The sequence below is a fragment of the Chanos chanos genome, chromosome 2 (genome assembly GCF_902362185.1).
Source record: "Chanos chanos chromosome 2, fChaCha1.1, whole genome shotgun sequence".
NCBI lineage: Eukaryota > Metazoa > Chordata > Actinopteri > Gonorynchiformes > Chanidae > Chanos > Chanos chanos.
Genome location: NC_044496.1, coordinates 48,329,136 through 48,345,154, shown reverse-complemented (window position 1 = coordinate 48,345,154; position 16,019 = coordinate 48,329,136). Strand labels below are relative to the sequence as shown.

General features: G+C 40.6%; 2 protein-coding genes across 2 annotated transcripts in view; both read left to right on the top strand.

Moving 5' to 3' along the window:
* The first annotated feature begins 3,973 nt into the window (after positions 1-3,973).
* On the top strand, positions 3,974-6,556 carry zdhhc24 (zDHHC palmitoyltransferase 24). Its single transcript, XM_030766026.1, has 3 exons — positions 3,974-4,739; positions 4,929-5,206; positions 5,723-6,556. Exons 1-3 carry the CDS (start codon positions 4,435-4,437, stop codon positions 6,013-6,015), a joined length of 876 nt encoding a protein of 291 aa, XP_030621886.1. The 5' UTR covers positions 3,974-4,434; the 3' UTR covers positions 6,016-6,556.
* A 1,115-nt stretch (positions 6,557-7,671) lies between these two features.
* Positions 7,672-16,019, top strand: part of slc24a6a (solute carrier family 24 member 6a) — an 11,690-nt gene continuing 3,342 nt past the window's right edge. Inside the window, exons 1-11 of the mRNA XM_030765836.1 lie at positions 7,672-7,780; positions 10,281-10,379; positions 12,473-12,549; positions 13,160-13,234; positions 13,361-13,445; positions 13,629-13,732; positions 13,946-14,020; positions 14,176-14,201; positions 14,410-14,463; positions 14,849-14,991; positions 15,325-15,491. Of these exons, the coding sequence (XP_030621696.1) occupies positions 7,672-7,780; positions 10,281-10,379; positions 12,473-12,549; positions 13,160-13,234; positions 13,361-13,445; positions 13,629-13,732; positions 13,946-14,020; positions 14,176-14,201; positions 14,410-14,463; positions 14,849-14,991; positions 15,325-15,491 (1,014 nt within the window). The remainder of the gene's footprint in view (positions 7,781-10,280; positions 10,380-12,472; positions 12,550-13,159; positions 13,235-13,360; positions 13,446-13,628; positions 13,733-13,945; positions 14,021-14,175; positions 14,202-14,409; positions 14,464-14,848; positions 14,992-15,324; positions 15,492-16,019) is intronic.

The following is a 16,019-nucleotide window of genomic DNA, read 5'->3' as shown; positions in this document are numbered from 1 at the left end:
CAACTCAAGAAGGTTGTTGTACTATATTACTTGAGGTTATACAGATTCTAGGAGTTAGAGAGCCCAAAGGTGATAGCAACATTTCTTCATAATTTGAATATGGTTCAAAGTCACTCACGATAACTTGCATCAATTCTTCTGAATAATTAATAACTACCTTGATTTCATAGCAATGCTAAAAAAGTCCATTTATGAGTGTACCTCTGTACCATCAGTCTTACCAGTGTGACACTGACTCCTCTGTGTCCATTGGGCTGTGGTCCTGTACCCCTGTCCTTCTCTCTGTTCTGGTCCTCTGACTTCCTTTAGACTGTTTCATCACTACATCACAGGAGCTCCTCTCACTACTGTCCTCACAATCCATTGACAGACGGACTGAATACAAAATACACATCATCTTAAAAAAATGGCCTCAGCCAGACTGATTGACCATGACTTCACAGCCACTCCAGTAAAATTCATTTTCAAAATGACATGAATCTATAAGAGGGACATCTCATGTTAAAACATGTTTAGTGTTGCACTAACACAAATACTCTGCTCTACATTTTCTTTGTTGTTATGCTGTGGGATTAAGGAACAAGAGCCATCCAACTGCTGTGTGATGTTAAATAATGTATGTGACTCAAGCTCACCTGGTTTAGTGTCAAGCTCATAAGACTGATCTCTGCTCCTCCTATTTTTCTTGTGCTCTTTTCCTTTGCTGTTTTCTTCCTCCGTATTGGAAGACTCTGTCCCTTCTCCTTGCTCCTCCTCCACTTCGCCGGATTGGAAAATTTCATTATTGGGTTCGGTTACCGGTATTGTTTCTTGAATCAAGGGGTTGATCATGGAGAATCCTGTCCCGGGGACTTGAGCAGGGGTGGACTGGGCAGTGGGTGTAAACCCTCTTCCCACACCTGCCCAGGCATATGGGTATGACCTGAAGTGGTCTACATCAGATGGATTCCCATGGACCATTGAGTATGGATCACAGAGTGTGTTACTGATTGGTGGGTAATAGGGGAGTAAAGGAGGATTCAAAGGCCCATAAGAACTCTGGAAGCTTCTGGTGTCCTTGGAGATGCCACTGTGCTGTGTGTTGGACACATGGGGCTGTGTATTAATCAACCCAGTGGATAGAGGCTGATGGACACCATGGGGATGATAATCATGTTGGATGTTGTGTCTCTGGGTATTTTGTTTGCTATCGTGTTGAGTCAAAGCGGAATTTCTGGACATTCGGGGATGGCCTGACAGAGAAGATAAAGTCCAAATGTTTTAAAAACCTTATTTGACCAAATTTCTGACATTTGTCCGCCTTTAAGTTTCAGTTGCATAATCTATTAACAGAATGACATATTTTCAATTTTGTGTTGTTCTTCATGATTAACTGGATCATATAGCCACAACGTACTTTGATGGCAAAGCTAATGAGGTTTATCTATCCCGTTTGTTTGAGAGCAAACAAATAGTCTTTAAGTACCTCAGCAAACAAATATTTTTAAATCAGTTTAAAGCAGAAATGTTACCATCTCCTCTTCTGTTTGAATGGGAGGATAAATAAGGAACGGAGGGATGAGAGGATGAGGTGGATGACGATGGCTGGGTTTCAGCTGTGTGTCTGATGTCATCCCTCTCTGTTCTACTGTCCTTCTCCATCCTCTTAATGCAATCATTTAGATGCAGCTCTACTCGCTGGATAAAAACAGAAACCAGAGTTAATGTGATGCTAAATCCCACAGGTATATTCAAACTCTGACAAACAACTCTCAATCACTGTCAAATAAATAAATAAAAAAGTCAATAAATAAATAAGTAAATAAATAAATAGACTCAAACACTTAAGCCCCATTTCAATAATGGATTTCAGTCCATCAAGATGATGGACAATTGTACATTCTTTGCAAAGACATAGGAGAGGTCTGGATACAGCTGTAGTTCTTGAGCAACAGTAAGACCTACTGCACCTTGCGCTGGGCTTCTAGCCTTTTTTCCTCTAGTTTCTGTTGCCAGTGTGGGAAGCTGTCTTCGAGATACTTCTCATACTCCACCTGTTCAGGACCGGAGGAGTGGAATAGTTCATTAGAAATGAGTGCATAAAGCAGCGTGTAAAGATGAACAGAATGAAGTCCAGTTTAATTTGACACAGATTACAGTGTGTATTGCATGGTATGTTATATAGCGTGTGTTATACTGTAATCATGTGTCACTGGATCTGCTGAAAGTTTGTAGTATTTGGAGCTGTGGACTCTGACCCGTATTGTGTTCATGGCTTCAGTACGGGCTACCAGGTTGTTGAGGGTGTCCTGAGCCCTTTGAAAGTCCAGTAGTAGCTGTCTGTTATGGAGATGTGCCCTGCGCTCGCGTTCACTCACCTCTTGCCACCTAGCCTGCAGCCACACAGCCCTACTACTGTAGTACAACACAGGACACACACATGTCTGATTGCTCAAAATGGGGAAACTGAAATTCTAAACCACAAGACACTAATGTTAATAAAGCTCAAAAACAGGACTATTGTACAGGCCAGTAACATAATTTGGTACATAGATTCTGATTGTATAACAAGATACAACCATGATTTTCTAAATTAGTAACTGAAAAAAAAACCTAAATAAAGAAAGGAAACTGCAGTTTAAAAAGGATATAATGGATATGTCTGTATCTTTTCTTTTAATCTGTGAGCAACGTATCACTAAAGGCAGCAGATCAAAACATTTTTCCTCTCACAGGCGTTGCTGCCGTTGTTGAGACTCAAGGTTAGTCTGCAGCTCCATCCTCCTCTGCTGACTGTTTAAGAACAAGAAGCAAATGCAACTGAAATTTTATGTTAGTGAAATGGGCACAAACCCATGTCGCACATAATTACAAAAATATAAAATGCAATGATAAAACATATTATGAATCATATGTGTAGGTTGTGTTCATTAGAGAGAAGGCAGAAGTCTCTCTCTGCAGAACTGACAGCGCATCAGCTCCAAATGCTGTGCCAGGAATAATATTGCCCTCTTCTGGTTATAAATTGTCACCACAGTCACTTTACAAAGTTTTAAGTGGGTTCTGAGGATTAAGTGTACAATCGATTTGAACTTTGTTCAAAACGTGCCAGCCACATCAACCATAACATCCTAATTTAATTTTCATTTTCGCACGTGCCGTTAAAATGATAAGGACGTTGGAAGAGAAATGCAGACAGAGGGAAGAAAGAATAGTTCAAAGACGACCTAGGAACTGACCTCTCCTGAAGGTTTCGACTCCAGACTCTATACAAATCACTGATGTTATCCAAACTGTCCATGTAAGGCGTCATATTTATTAAAAGAAACACACCGTTTTTAGCACCAACCCACACCATCGACAACGAGGACGGCAGTGGATTACAGGGGATTATAGATTACTCTTGCTCTGTTGGATCGTAGAGAAAATGAGAGGACAGTGGAAACACCACGATGTGTCACATTTGCTCTTTATTTTCAAAATTTTCATGTTGTTGGTCAAATGCGACAACGATGATTTCCCCAACTGCATTTAAATCAGGTAAGTGTTGCTATAAATTTAGAATAATTGATTTCAATACTTAAGACATTTAAGGGAAAAAATAGTTGGTGTTGACTAGAACGTTAGAACGATCTCAGCGACAAACGTTTAGAACAGCTGCTTAAATTAAATTTCTCCAAAGTGAAATAGAAAAGTTGTTTGAGCAGCAGATTCAAACATCAGACAGCATAAGACATATATGGTGTCCAGGTGCAATATTTCAGCAAAACTCCGTCGACTGCTCGCAGTACAGTATTAAAACATTGGGAATTTTCAATCGCCAAATGGCCTACATATTTTCTTTTATATCAAGCGGAACTCATGAAAACCAGCGCTTTGAGTAGAAAACGGGAGGACCATTTAAATCGTGGCACAGATTGCGTACGCAAAGATCCCTCAACTGTCAGCGCCTATTGTCATGCAGTGATGGTTACGCGGAGCAGGTTGTCAATTATTCAACGGTAGTTTTGAAAATACGAGCTACGCTTTATTGATCAGTGGGTCGGTATCATATTTCAAACTCGTGTTTTTTTATTTGTTATGACAAGCTTATTTTCACTATTGGCTTTATAAGTTGTTGCAATAGCTAATGAATGTTTTTATTTAGGTGACAAGTCAACTGGCAGATCAGGCGTGACCAGTTTTAAGTAATATTTTCATATTGACAATCAGTTAGTAGGGCAATATTGATGGTTTTGAGCACTGGCTCAAATAAAGCATTAGTTTCTAACTGTGGCCCTAAACGGTTACCGAATTAGATTTAGTGACATTTCATAAAATACTGAAAACAGACCGAAATTTGTCACATGTTTATCAATGAATGACTTCCTGGCATCGAGTCACCGGTGTAGCAAGATCTTAGCCTGCGCAAGTTCAGAAAACTAGCAAACACCCTGTGTTTGGAAATCCAACGAAATGGTAAGCTTTCGCAGTAGAGTTTTAGGTGGTTTGGCAAAGATTGTCAGTCATCTACCCGTCGTTTTAAACACGGTGCTTGTTTTCTCAATTACTGCGGAAGTTAGCTATCTGGTCTTGGTGGAGGCCCCCCTCGAACCAGACCAGAAGAAAACTGACTGGTCTACCAAATGGAAAGCGCTACACCTCTTCGCTCAATACTTCATGTTGATAAACATAACTTGGAACGCCTTATTATTTTTGAGAACTAATCCCAGTATTCGTGGAGTGTTTCTTGGCGGAGACGTTTTGGGTCAGGGTTGGAGGTAATTAAACTTATTTTGGAGGACTGCAGCAGTTTTTGAAACTATGAAGTCTTCTCTTTGTATGTTTAAAACTTCTTTGTCATGTGCACTTTATTTACAATTAATTTGCGGCCTACTTACAGATTTATCTTCCGCTTTTGTGTCATAAAACGCGATTACATTGTCCATAAACCCATTCTCTTGTGATAGGTACTGCTACACCTGTGAGACGCATACGCCTCCACGATGCTCACATTGTTATGACTGTAACGTGTGTGTGCTGCGCCGCGACCACCACTGTGTGTTCTTCGGCCAGTGCGTGGGATTCCGAAATTACCGGTATTTTCTCAGCTGCCTGCTCTTCATGTGGGCTGGCTTGCTCTACGCTGTGGTGATGAATGCAGAGGTCTTCATCGTCATCTTGAAGGAAGGGGTCACTCTGCACAGTGTCCTGCTGCTCTTGGTGCCCTGGATTATGTTGGTCTCTGGTTAGTGTGCTGTCTCTGCTGTCTTGACCATGTAGCAGATGTGTATCTTTATCAAAAGCCAAGCTTTGTATATCAGTTGGATACCACAGTGGTAAACAGCCCTTCTGCTGAAGTTAGTTTCGTAGTCTAATGTGAATGGTTCAAAGAAGTAGAGGAGGTCTTTTGTAATTTTTGGGTATCGGGACTAGGAGTGTAAGATTGGAGATGGTAAAAGATCCTGTATAAGGGAAGATCCTCAAAAGGAGGGTTAAGCACTGCTGGTTTACCTCCACCATATCCAAGACTTTTTTGGTTCTGTCATAGTCAGTCTGAAGGCAAATCTGATATTGTTATTATTATTATTATTGTTAGTACTAGTAGCACTAGTAGTATTGTTATCATTAATCTCAATTTGAATTTGAAGATTTGCTTACTGCATTTCTCTTTCACTGTACCCAGTCATTATCAATCACATTGCAAGTACCACCGTAACCTCTTTTCTCTCTTATTCTCCTCCCTCTTTCCCTCTCTCTTCAGGTCAGGTCACAGCCCGGGCCTTCGCTTTCGCATTCATTGCTGACACCTGTGTCGTGGGATTCTTGCTAGTGATGGCTTTTCTGTTTTTCCACATTACGCTGATGGTAAGAGGGCAGACCACGCGCGAGTGGTACTCAACTCGTCGACCCTACAACCTAGGTGTCCTGGCCAACATCAGAGAGTGCCTGGGTCAATGCTGGTATATTTGCTGGCTTTGCCCTCTCATCCCATCCCCATTACCTGGAGATGGCATCCACTTTAAAGTCACGGGTTCATTAGAGCCCGCACAGTAGTCGTGGTGCATGATCTCCCTTGATAACCTGAGGAAATGGTGCTGTAATATATCCCAGTTGAAAATTTAGGGGTTTTGAAGTTGTAGCACTAACCACAGCATTACTCATACCACTTCAACCAGCTTAAGGGTATTTGTTAATCATGTATTTCTCTTAAGAACCAGCAAGAGAAGGCCAGCATTGATATATTATGTAGTTTCTTAATGGGTCAATTGACCTGTGTCGCTGCAAACATGAAAGAGTTGAGGGATTCGTAACTATGTTTCTCTGAGCTGAATTTTAGATTGTCTTTATTGGGTTGTCTTGATTGGTGTAGTGTTTCATGGGAATGTGTTTTTGATTTTAATTCCACAAAGAACCTATGTATTTTCCTATGTTATTTCTCACGAATATATTGTTTTCTTTTAAAATACTACTTTATCTTTAATTGTCTTAGACATGGATTACTCTACTATTCTGTAATGCTGCTTGCAAGAATCTGAATGTATGTAGTTGTCTGTTTTTGTTTTTTATTTTGACAGTCATGGAAGTGCCAAATGAACTGTTGAAATAATTCTCTGAATCTTCTTAATGCCAAGTTATTCCTATTATTTTTGTTAATTGTTTTTGATAATAAAACTATTTTATTTACATGAAGAGCAGTGAATAAATGCTTACATACAGTAAGTGAGTCAGATAAGAACACATGTTAGCAACAGTTTCCTTATAATGTCATAGCTGATGATAGTTTGAGTCCTGAGTCATTTCATTTAAGGGACATATTTCACCTTTTATACTTGCAACATTGCTTAAAATGTGTCCTGCCTGAAGTTGAGAACAGGTGTTTTAACAGGGAATGGAAGCAGCATAATTAACAAAAGATATTATTTTGGAGACGTGATCAAAACAAAGCAGTCCTCTTCATTGTATACTGACAGTCGCAGTTCAAGAAATTAATAAATAGAACTTGTAATGGACAGCTGACCAAGGCATTAAGCCATGGCAAGAATTCAAATCCAAGCCTCCTCTCAACCACCTATATGTGAGCCTGTGAATGGAATTAGACAGTGTAAGTATCTGTCCATAAGTCAGTGCTGTGTTGACTCGTTTTCTTGAAACATGCTGGAACCAGTTGATTAACTCGCTTTATTAGACGAACAGCAACAAAAAGTTAACCCAGAATGAGAGAAAACAGTCGATCGATCTTCCATTACTACTTAATCTCACGTGAGCGCTCTCTGAGCGCGCACTCATCATTGTAGGCTGCTTCTATAGGGAGCGCACGGGAAACACCCTCCGTGACGGAGTCTCGTGAAGCGCAAGGAGGGAGGGGAGAGAAATGGTTATGGGGGTGTATGTGATCCGAATCGCTATGGACTGAGATTGGCGATTATTCACTATTTAGCTCACTGTACGTTTCTCTCCTTTTTGCCATTTGCCGATCTGATATTTTGAAGAGGGGAGCGGACAGGTGTAAACATCTGGATGACAGCAAGAGATGCTGAGCTTTCAGTGAAAGGGCTTAAGCGATAAGATGCTGAGGATACCGACTCATGGCTGAGCATAAAAAAGAGGTCTGTAGGATGTCGTAAATATTGTGAGGAGAGGGTTTGGTTTACGTAATTAAGAGTTGCAATGCTTCTTTCTGGAAGAAAGGCGTGAGCGCCAGGCGGCGGGATGAAGGCGGCAGTGAAATCGAGACGACGGCGGTTCTTTTGTCGGCTCTCTGTGTGTGGAGTTACACTGATCGCCGTCACCTTGTTTTCACAAATACTTCATGTAACAGGTGCGTTTATCAACATTCACATTATCAACATCAACATTTATCAACACCAACGTTTATCAACAGTCATTTGATTACATTTCAATGCTTGTACACTGTGGAGAGAGCTACTCATTTCGTTTTGAGAGTGTAAGTGTGCTATCGTCTGCCTATACTCCGGTACGTGCTGCAAGATGTATATGCTGACATACCAAGTGCAACGTCATTAAACCGGTGGAGAATCCGTGTGGTGATAGGAGCTGACCATCCAATAATCCTTAAAATCAGTGTTTACGCTTCTTCGTTCATTGACAAGATTGTTTTGTTTTGTTACTCACACGTACATGCACTCATGTCTTAAACACTTGTGCGTACTACAGTGTTATTCCTGTTTCACTGACATCGATTCATTTATTACAGTAGAGTGTATGACTCAATACACTCAAATCAAAAGTACTAGATTAGTTGGGGAAAGGTTAAGTGAGTCTCAAGTTCAGAGAAACCAAAACATCAAAAAAAAAAAAAAAAAAAAATCCATCTCCGAATAAAAAATACTTTGTCTATTGGCCAAAACTTCTTGATCATTAGAAATTACTTTATGATATGGCACATTGCGGTAATGGTTACAGGCAGCTGCAATACCTTGTCGTAATTGCCTGACTGTGATTGGAGTGACAGGGTGTCCAGTCCTGACATTTTACACTGTGACCTCTCTAGCACCCTGTTCACTGTCACCTAGATGTCAACACACTTCTAACCTATTATTCTCTCTCACTGCCAGTCTTATTAGCACTGTATGGACAAAGGTGTCGCTCACACATCAGAGGAGACAGGCCCAATTAATCTATAAATAAAGTTCCTCTTTTTATCCACTCAACCTCTGAAGGTTTATAATTAAAGTGCTGCCCACTAGATTCACCTTTGTATCTGCAATGCAGACACTGCTGCTGTCAATCAAATCTTTTTGTCTGAGTTGAGAACTCACATAAACAACAATCTCTTTGTAACCTTGGTAAATTCCAAATATCAGTTCTATAGACTGATGTTTAGGCTTAGGGATTAGGCAATAAACTGCATTACAGTAAATGCAGCAGCTTTAGACACTCCAGCGTACAAATTACACTGAGGGTTTGTAAAGTCCCTGGGGTTATTCTGCATTTACATTTCTATTTGCGGTGGCGGTAATGCTGATTTTCCCCACACAAACTACAAAATTAAGGTATTTTAGTGAAAAACAACATGACCTTTTCTTTGGCCTATAATGACTGGAACCTGTGGAAGCTTTGCGATTTTAGTGATGAGTAATGAATCCCTTTGGGAGGTGGAGAAATAATACCTGTTTAGTAAAGAGAAAATTGCATGTAGTGACAATTTAACTGAAAGTGCCCAGCAGGAGGAAGATAACCTTACCACGGTATCCAACATGAAGATATCTTTACTCCATAAACATGCTTATCTATACATTCACACTTCAGATGTTTACGTTGTCATAATACTTACATTGCTAAATTTTCAACACAAATAGATTTGAGAACGTATGTTCTTAATGAAGAATTTCCATAGACTGACAGGATGTTTGTAATACATATGATAAGTTACAGAGAATAGCTACTACAGCAACTACATACAGGAAATTGGACTCTCTCCCTCTTTCTTTTGTGAAAGAAACACCCCTCTTTCCATTTCCGCTCAGAGTGATGCACTGTTCTAATTTTGTTCAAAAACAAGAACGTTCAATGAATAGTCACCCTCCTTTGCCAGCTATGTACTGCATTAAACAATCTTTATTTGTGTTCAACAGATGCAGTAACAATATGAGGATATGGTTTACTCTGTCAAAAACATCTGGCCACCCACAGTCCCTTTCCCTGCACTTGTTTGTATATTAAGAGTGGTACCGGACACACATACTAATAAGCATTCTGTCAGCCTATTGAAGCTATTTTTGGATATGCTTAGTTTACATATGCAAATGAAGCCTGTCTTAGCCAGTGTTTCTTGAGCAAAACTTGTTCAGAAGTGCCTCCCCCTTAATTCTATTACTGGCATTGGACGAGGTTTCCATGGGAACTTGAGAGGAGCAGGAGGAAGACTGAAATCGATTGACCAGCTCTTGTCCAGGTCTTAATTAAGCCATCACATGATTGTTAGTATGAGTGCTTTTGCTAAAGAGACACTCAGTGTCCTGGTCCTGGTGTCTCAGGAGTTCAAGGTTCAGGAATTCCACTTTAGAAAAGCAAATTTCTGATTTATATTTGGAGAATTGGACGCTTTTAGGGGAGTAAAAGTGTTTTGGACATAAATTTGTCTAACGTCTAATTATTTTGTAATGCTCTCCATAAGCTTTGCAGCAGAATAATTTGTCAAAGCAAAACATACTCTCACATTGTCTCACAACTTAAAAACCTGTTGCCCACAGTACCTTTTGTAAGTTCATCTGTAGTCAAAAGCTGCTCCCTTAGGGTATACTTCATTGCAAAGTGATGAATTTAAATTGTTTACAATCTCAATGCAGATATTACAGTCTACCCCAGGGATGACACTGAGCCCATCTGGTCCAGGCGCAAACTCACTCAGCAAAGTGTAACAGGGGAGAACCAGACAACCAGCAGGCCAAGAGCAGGTACGAATTTTTACACATGCAGCATACATGTACATCCTCTTACTATTTTCCCGAATGCTCACAGCTGATACCATGAATATTCAAGAGATATAAACGAATGTACCAACAACGTCCAAATTCTTAGAACGGACAAGGACAAAATTTATTTTAAAAAGTTAAATGATGATGATTGTCTGATATACTAATGAGGCCATGCCAGTGAAATATTGTGGACCGAAATGCTCTCTCTCGCGCGCTCTCTCTCTCTCTCTCTCGCTCGCTCTTTCTCTCTCTCTCATTATCTCTCACTTTATCTCTCTCTCTCTTTCCCAGTCTCTCTTCTCACATGTTTATCTCTTTGCCCTCTGCGTCTCCCTATCCATCTTTCTCTGTCTCTCATCCTTCCGTAAAAGGATGCAGACAGCTGCTATCTTCATAGTCAAACCCTTTGAGGCCTGAGTTGCTAAGCAACAGAATCCTTAATTTCAGAACACAGGGAAGTCTGTTGTGAGAATTCAAAGTGTTGTACTTTAGAGAATTACATCATCACTCTCTTTTTTCTGCCGATCTCAGTCCACTAATCAGTCATCCACGGTGATGGGTCTCCCCCTTTCTCTTTATCTCAGTCTCTCACTCTCTCTTTGATTAAGTGGATTGCTTTGGGGGCTGAAATCTCACTGATGGTTAGTGAGGGGGATAATTATAACAATGCTTGGATTCTGATTTTTCCCTCGTCAGTGAATGGATCAACATTACTGCTGCGTGATGCATACTCCTGATAGACTAAAAACATGCACTCTCTCTTGGGCAGATCCTGCTCTAATTGTCTACTACATACAGACCCAAGAACTCTGAAGACCTGACACTCTGAACTACAATCTTCTGATTCTTAACCTCCAAGGAATTTTGAGCAGACCGATGAGAATGTCTTGAGACAGAGACAGATAGACTGTAATACACAGTTGGTATTGCTTCACCGTGTTTTCAGGCGAAGTGGTTTCTTTAAGAGCTGCCCAGGCAGAAATGGGGTTTTAGAAAACAGGCTACACATTGATTGGGTTTCTAAGAGCAGCAGAGTGAAGTATCTCTCAGCGCTGTTATGTAACCAGGACCCCACAGGACAGGGGTCTCAAAAGGACTGTTTCAGATTAGCAAAAAGCCGGCCAGCTTGATCAGTGCCTGGTTACCACACTCAGAGACAAAACCCTTTACTGACACTGAGAGAAACCAGGGGCACTTTCATTAAATGAGCAACACCTCATACATACTGCATGCCTTATGGAAGAGAACATTCCTTTTTTAAAAAGTAAAACTTTCATTTTCTCTCCATTTTTAATGGACTTCACATTTTTTGCTTTGTTTTCTGTGTTCGTAGTTTTATGGTTGTGTGTCTCTTTCTGTGTCTTGGAATGTGTGTTTGTGTCTGTGTTTGTGTTTGTGTGCGTGCATACATGTGTACATCTCTGAGTGTGCATGTATGTGTGTATGTGTGTGTGTGTGTGTGTGTGTGTGTGTGTGTACATCTGTGAGCTCAAATATAGATGTTTTTGTGTCTTCCTGCATTTGTGTAGGCAAATTAGTTGCCTCTCCCTTCTCATTTCTCCTTATCACTCTGCCAAAAGCTTTCGGTTCCCCACAGCTGTCCATAGAGCCCCTAGAGTCTCTGGCTTTAATGGACAGGGTTTCCATGGCAACTACAATATCAGGCTGAGGAAAGTTGTCAAAACATTTATCTGGGCCTTATCACTGAACACTGTGAATCCACACTAATCCAGTCCATGAATCCAGTACCGTAACAGGACACATGTGATAACACAGGGCTTTTGTTTTGTTTTGTTTTGTTTTTCTTGTGTGGCTATGGAGGTCGTTTGGTATGACTTGGAAATATTCTCAGAATAATGAAGTCCAGTTTGAGGATTAATTCAAATTTATGTGAAGTGTGAAGTTTCCTGTTTGTCTTGTCTCTGTTATGCTCAATGGAGAGGCATATATAATCTTTACCATTAAAGACTTCTAAACAAGTGTTGTGTTACCTTTCAGACGTCTTTTAAATGTCTTGACTGCATTCTCTCCCCTCCCTCCATCTAAATCTCTCTCCTCAACCTCTTTCTCAGCTATCCATGAGTTTCCTGAGGACGTCTTTAGTAAGGAACAGAGAAGACATGGCGCGGTCCTGCTTCATGTTCTATGTGTGAGTATGATTAATCTCAGCATTATGTATTCACACAATTCTGACAGCAAAACACGAGCCTACACTACAATACACTTCATCAGTCAATACACACTCTCCCAGTGCTTATATACAGTGTGCACTCCTAGCCAGACGGACAGACAGACAGACAGACAGACAGACAGATAGATGTGTTAGTGCACACAGAATACTTATCAGATGGTTATAGGAATGAGACTGCTTCTCAGAGTGCTGCTTACAATCCTCATCACAGACAAAAGAGATTACTCATGAGAGACAAAATATGAATTGCACTGATTAACAGTTAGTCATCCCATTAATAATGAATGGAAATGTTCTAGTGCTCTGTGTGAAGTTTGCCTAGCAACCACAACAATTTGCATTTGACATATTACTCAGCATCCCACTGTGTTGGCTGACTATTTTCCCCCCACGATAAATGTGTAATTTTAATCCCTGATGACAAAAACATGTTTTTCAGAAACACATTTTTGAAACATGTTTTTGTGGATGTTCAATAAAAGCTTTTTCAACAAATAACAATTTGCTACAATTGGCTACTTAACTGTTGAAAAAAAAAAAAACCTTTTTTCTATTTTCCATCTAACAGGCGGTCTATATGTTCTACGCTCTCGCCATTGTTTGTGATGTCTACTTTGTGCCCTCTCTGGAGAAAATTTCTGAGGTGTGGACTAAGTCAAGTTCTCTTGAATTGTATGTTACTTAATGAACCATGTTCGATGGCTTTTCAGTTTTGTTCATAGTTCAGCCCTCCATATCACTGCATCAGGAACAATTTCTGGTGTTACAGAATTTACATCTGAGCGAGGATGTGGCCGGAGCTACCTTTATGGCAGCAGGAAGCTCCGCCCCAGAGCTTTTCACCTCTTTGATTGGTAAGGACCGTCACATGATCAGAATTTTAACTGGTCAGACACTTGGAACCGCTCAGAGACTCTTTTAGATTGCAGCGCCATATGTGTTAATGTATACCACAATGCATTTTCTAGTCATGCTGAAAACAGTGTGAAGGCAGTGTGACTATGGTTTTGATCAGAATTCTCTCTTGTTTCTGTCAGGTGTATTCATTACCAAAGGAGACTTGGGGGTAGGGACGATTGTGGGCTCTGCTGTCTTTAATATCCTGGTTATCATTGGGGTATGTGGCATCTTTTCTGGACAGGTAAAGGTCTCTTTTATTCTGCCTTGGTATATCCCTCTGTTGGGACCCACTAAATGATAGACAGTGAGGTGCTCATATACAAAGAGTTTAAGATTTGGCACAAAGATACAGTGACACAAAGATGTCATTTTAGTTTGGTTTTTGATACAAAATACACAAGTCTCTCTCTCTCTCTCTCTCTCTCTCTCTCTGAATGTCTCTCCCTCTCTTCAGACTATTCTTTTGACCTGGTGGCCTCTCTTCCGGGACTCTGTTTATTACATCCTCTCTGTGCTGGCCTTGATTCTGGTGAGATTGCAGGGGAGCGGAAACTTCAAAGATTGCAGTGTCTCTCTACATACATATAGATCCATTTTACATCCATTTGTTCTGCTGTCAGATATATGTAATCTGAACAGAAACTGTTTCATTTGTTATGTCCAATTATGTTTTTTGATTTACAGATAATATATGATGAGAAAGTCCTCTGGTAAGTGTAATAAGTCTAAGGGAGACTCAACTGTACATTTATTTATATGTTGAGTATACACAGACACAAAACCTAAAACATGTGAGTAAAATATAGCAGCTTGAGTTCTTTCTGGGGTTTTTAGAAGAGAGACTAGATTTTTGGTAAGTTTTTGAAAATGAATGATTCTATGGGTGAGACCTTTTTGTAAATTGAATCATTGTCACAGGTGGGAGACTATAATCCTCATATCCATGTATGGCATCTACATCCTCATCATGAAGTGAGTGTTGGTTTTTATTGCTGTCCTTTCATCAGTATATTCTATTTGTACTTATCTTAATGTTAATACATATTTTATTGAACATATATACATGTATGTGTATTTGTGTGTGTGTGTGTGTATGTATGTGTGTATGTGGTGTGTGTGTGTGTATGTGGTGTGTGTGTGTGTGTGTGTGTGTGTGTGTATGTGGTGTGTGTGTGTGTGTGTATGTGTGTGTGTATGTGGTGTGTGTGTGTGTGTGTATGTGGTGTGTGTGTGTGTGTATGTGGTGTGTGTGTGTGTGTGTGTGTGTATGTGTGTGTGTATGTGGTGTGTGTGTGTGTGTGTGTGTGTGTATGTGGTGTGTGTGTGTGTGTGTGTGTGTGCATGTGTGTGTATATAGGTTTAACAGTCAGATCTGGGGCTGGGTGGAGTTGCACTGTGGGGGTCTCGGTCAGCCGTGCTTGGTGAGCAGCCTGCGCAGAGACGGAGCTGTGGGAGAGGCCAGCACACACTGCGACACATCCATGATCCTGCTGAAGAAAGGTGTGCGTGCATGCGTGTGTGTGTGTGTGTGTGTGTGTGTGTGTGTGCATGTGCATGTGTGTGTGCGTGTCTGTGTGTCTGTGTGTTATTTTGCATTTGTGTGAAGACGCTGCTGCTGTCTCGTCTTAGATGTGTAGTTTTTTTGAAGCATGTGCCAGATATACATGTCATTTTGGAATGAAGTTTTACAAGGTGGAATTGCATAATCTTGTAACTTTCATTTATCTCTTCCACTGTCTCTTTCACATTCCATCTCACTCTTTCTTGCTGTTTTTTCCCTCTGTACTCTGCACCTTCATTCTTTCTCTCTTTGTCTGTCATTCTCTGACTTAGGTCAGTCTATGGGTGATCAGGAGTCTCCAGTAGTAATGGTGGATGAGATGCTGAGTCTACACCCTCACCAGTTTTCGTTCTCTGAGGCAAGCCTTCGTGTCATGATTACGCATCACTTCTCCCCTCGCACCCGCCTCAGCATGGCCGGACGCATGCTCATCACTGAGGTAATGGCTGATAAACACTCCGCCTCCACAGGACAGGACTGGAACCTCATTGGTCATTGGAAGATTAATGGCAGTTCACCTGAATGTAATGTAGGAAAGTCAATTCTTCTATCAGTAGAAGGGCATCTCAGATATGATCACTTGACTCATCACCTGTCTTTGGTCCCTTTCTGGGATTTTGCCAGCTCCACACGCAGCAAATTTTCTAGTGTGAATTACTGACATAAAATTTCCTGAAACTGATCCATTCACGGTTAATTTATACATTGACACCTACAGGTGTGAAAAACAACAGGTGATATTAACATATAGAAGTTACGTTAGTCATGTTGAGTGATAATATGTAATCACCCAAAGAAAGCATTTGTGTAGCCAACACTCACCACTGTGGATTAGATACTCTTAATTTAACGCTGGTGACTGCGCTGTGTACCTTGGAAAAGGGGGCACTATACTGTCTAATTATGCTGTATAGGACAAGAAAGTGTCTCCTGCTCTTTTACTTAAAATGACTCAAATACAGCTTGT

Bases quoted from the DNA above. Each gene is read 5' to 3' on its own strand.
- zdhhc24 (XM_030766026.1), top strand. From the start codon at position 4,435: ATGGTAAGCTTTCGCAGTAGAGTTTTAGGTGGTTTGGCAAAGATTGTC. The intron at 4,740-4,928 runs GTAATTAAACTT...CTCTTGTGATAG, and splicing joins GTTTTGGGTCAGGGTTGGAG to GTACTGCTACACCTGTGAGA. The intron at 5,207-5,722 runs GTTAGTGTGCTG...CTCTCTCTTCAG, and splicing joins CTGGATTATGTTGGTCTCTG to GTCAGGTCACAGCCCGGGCC.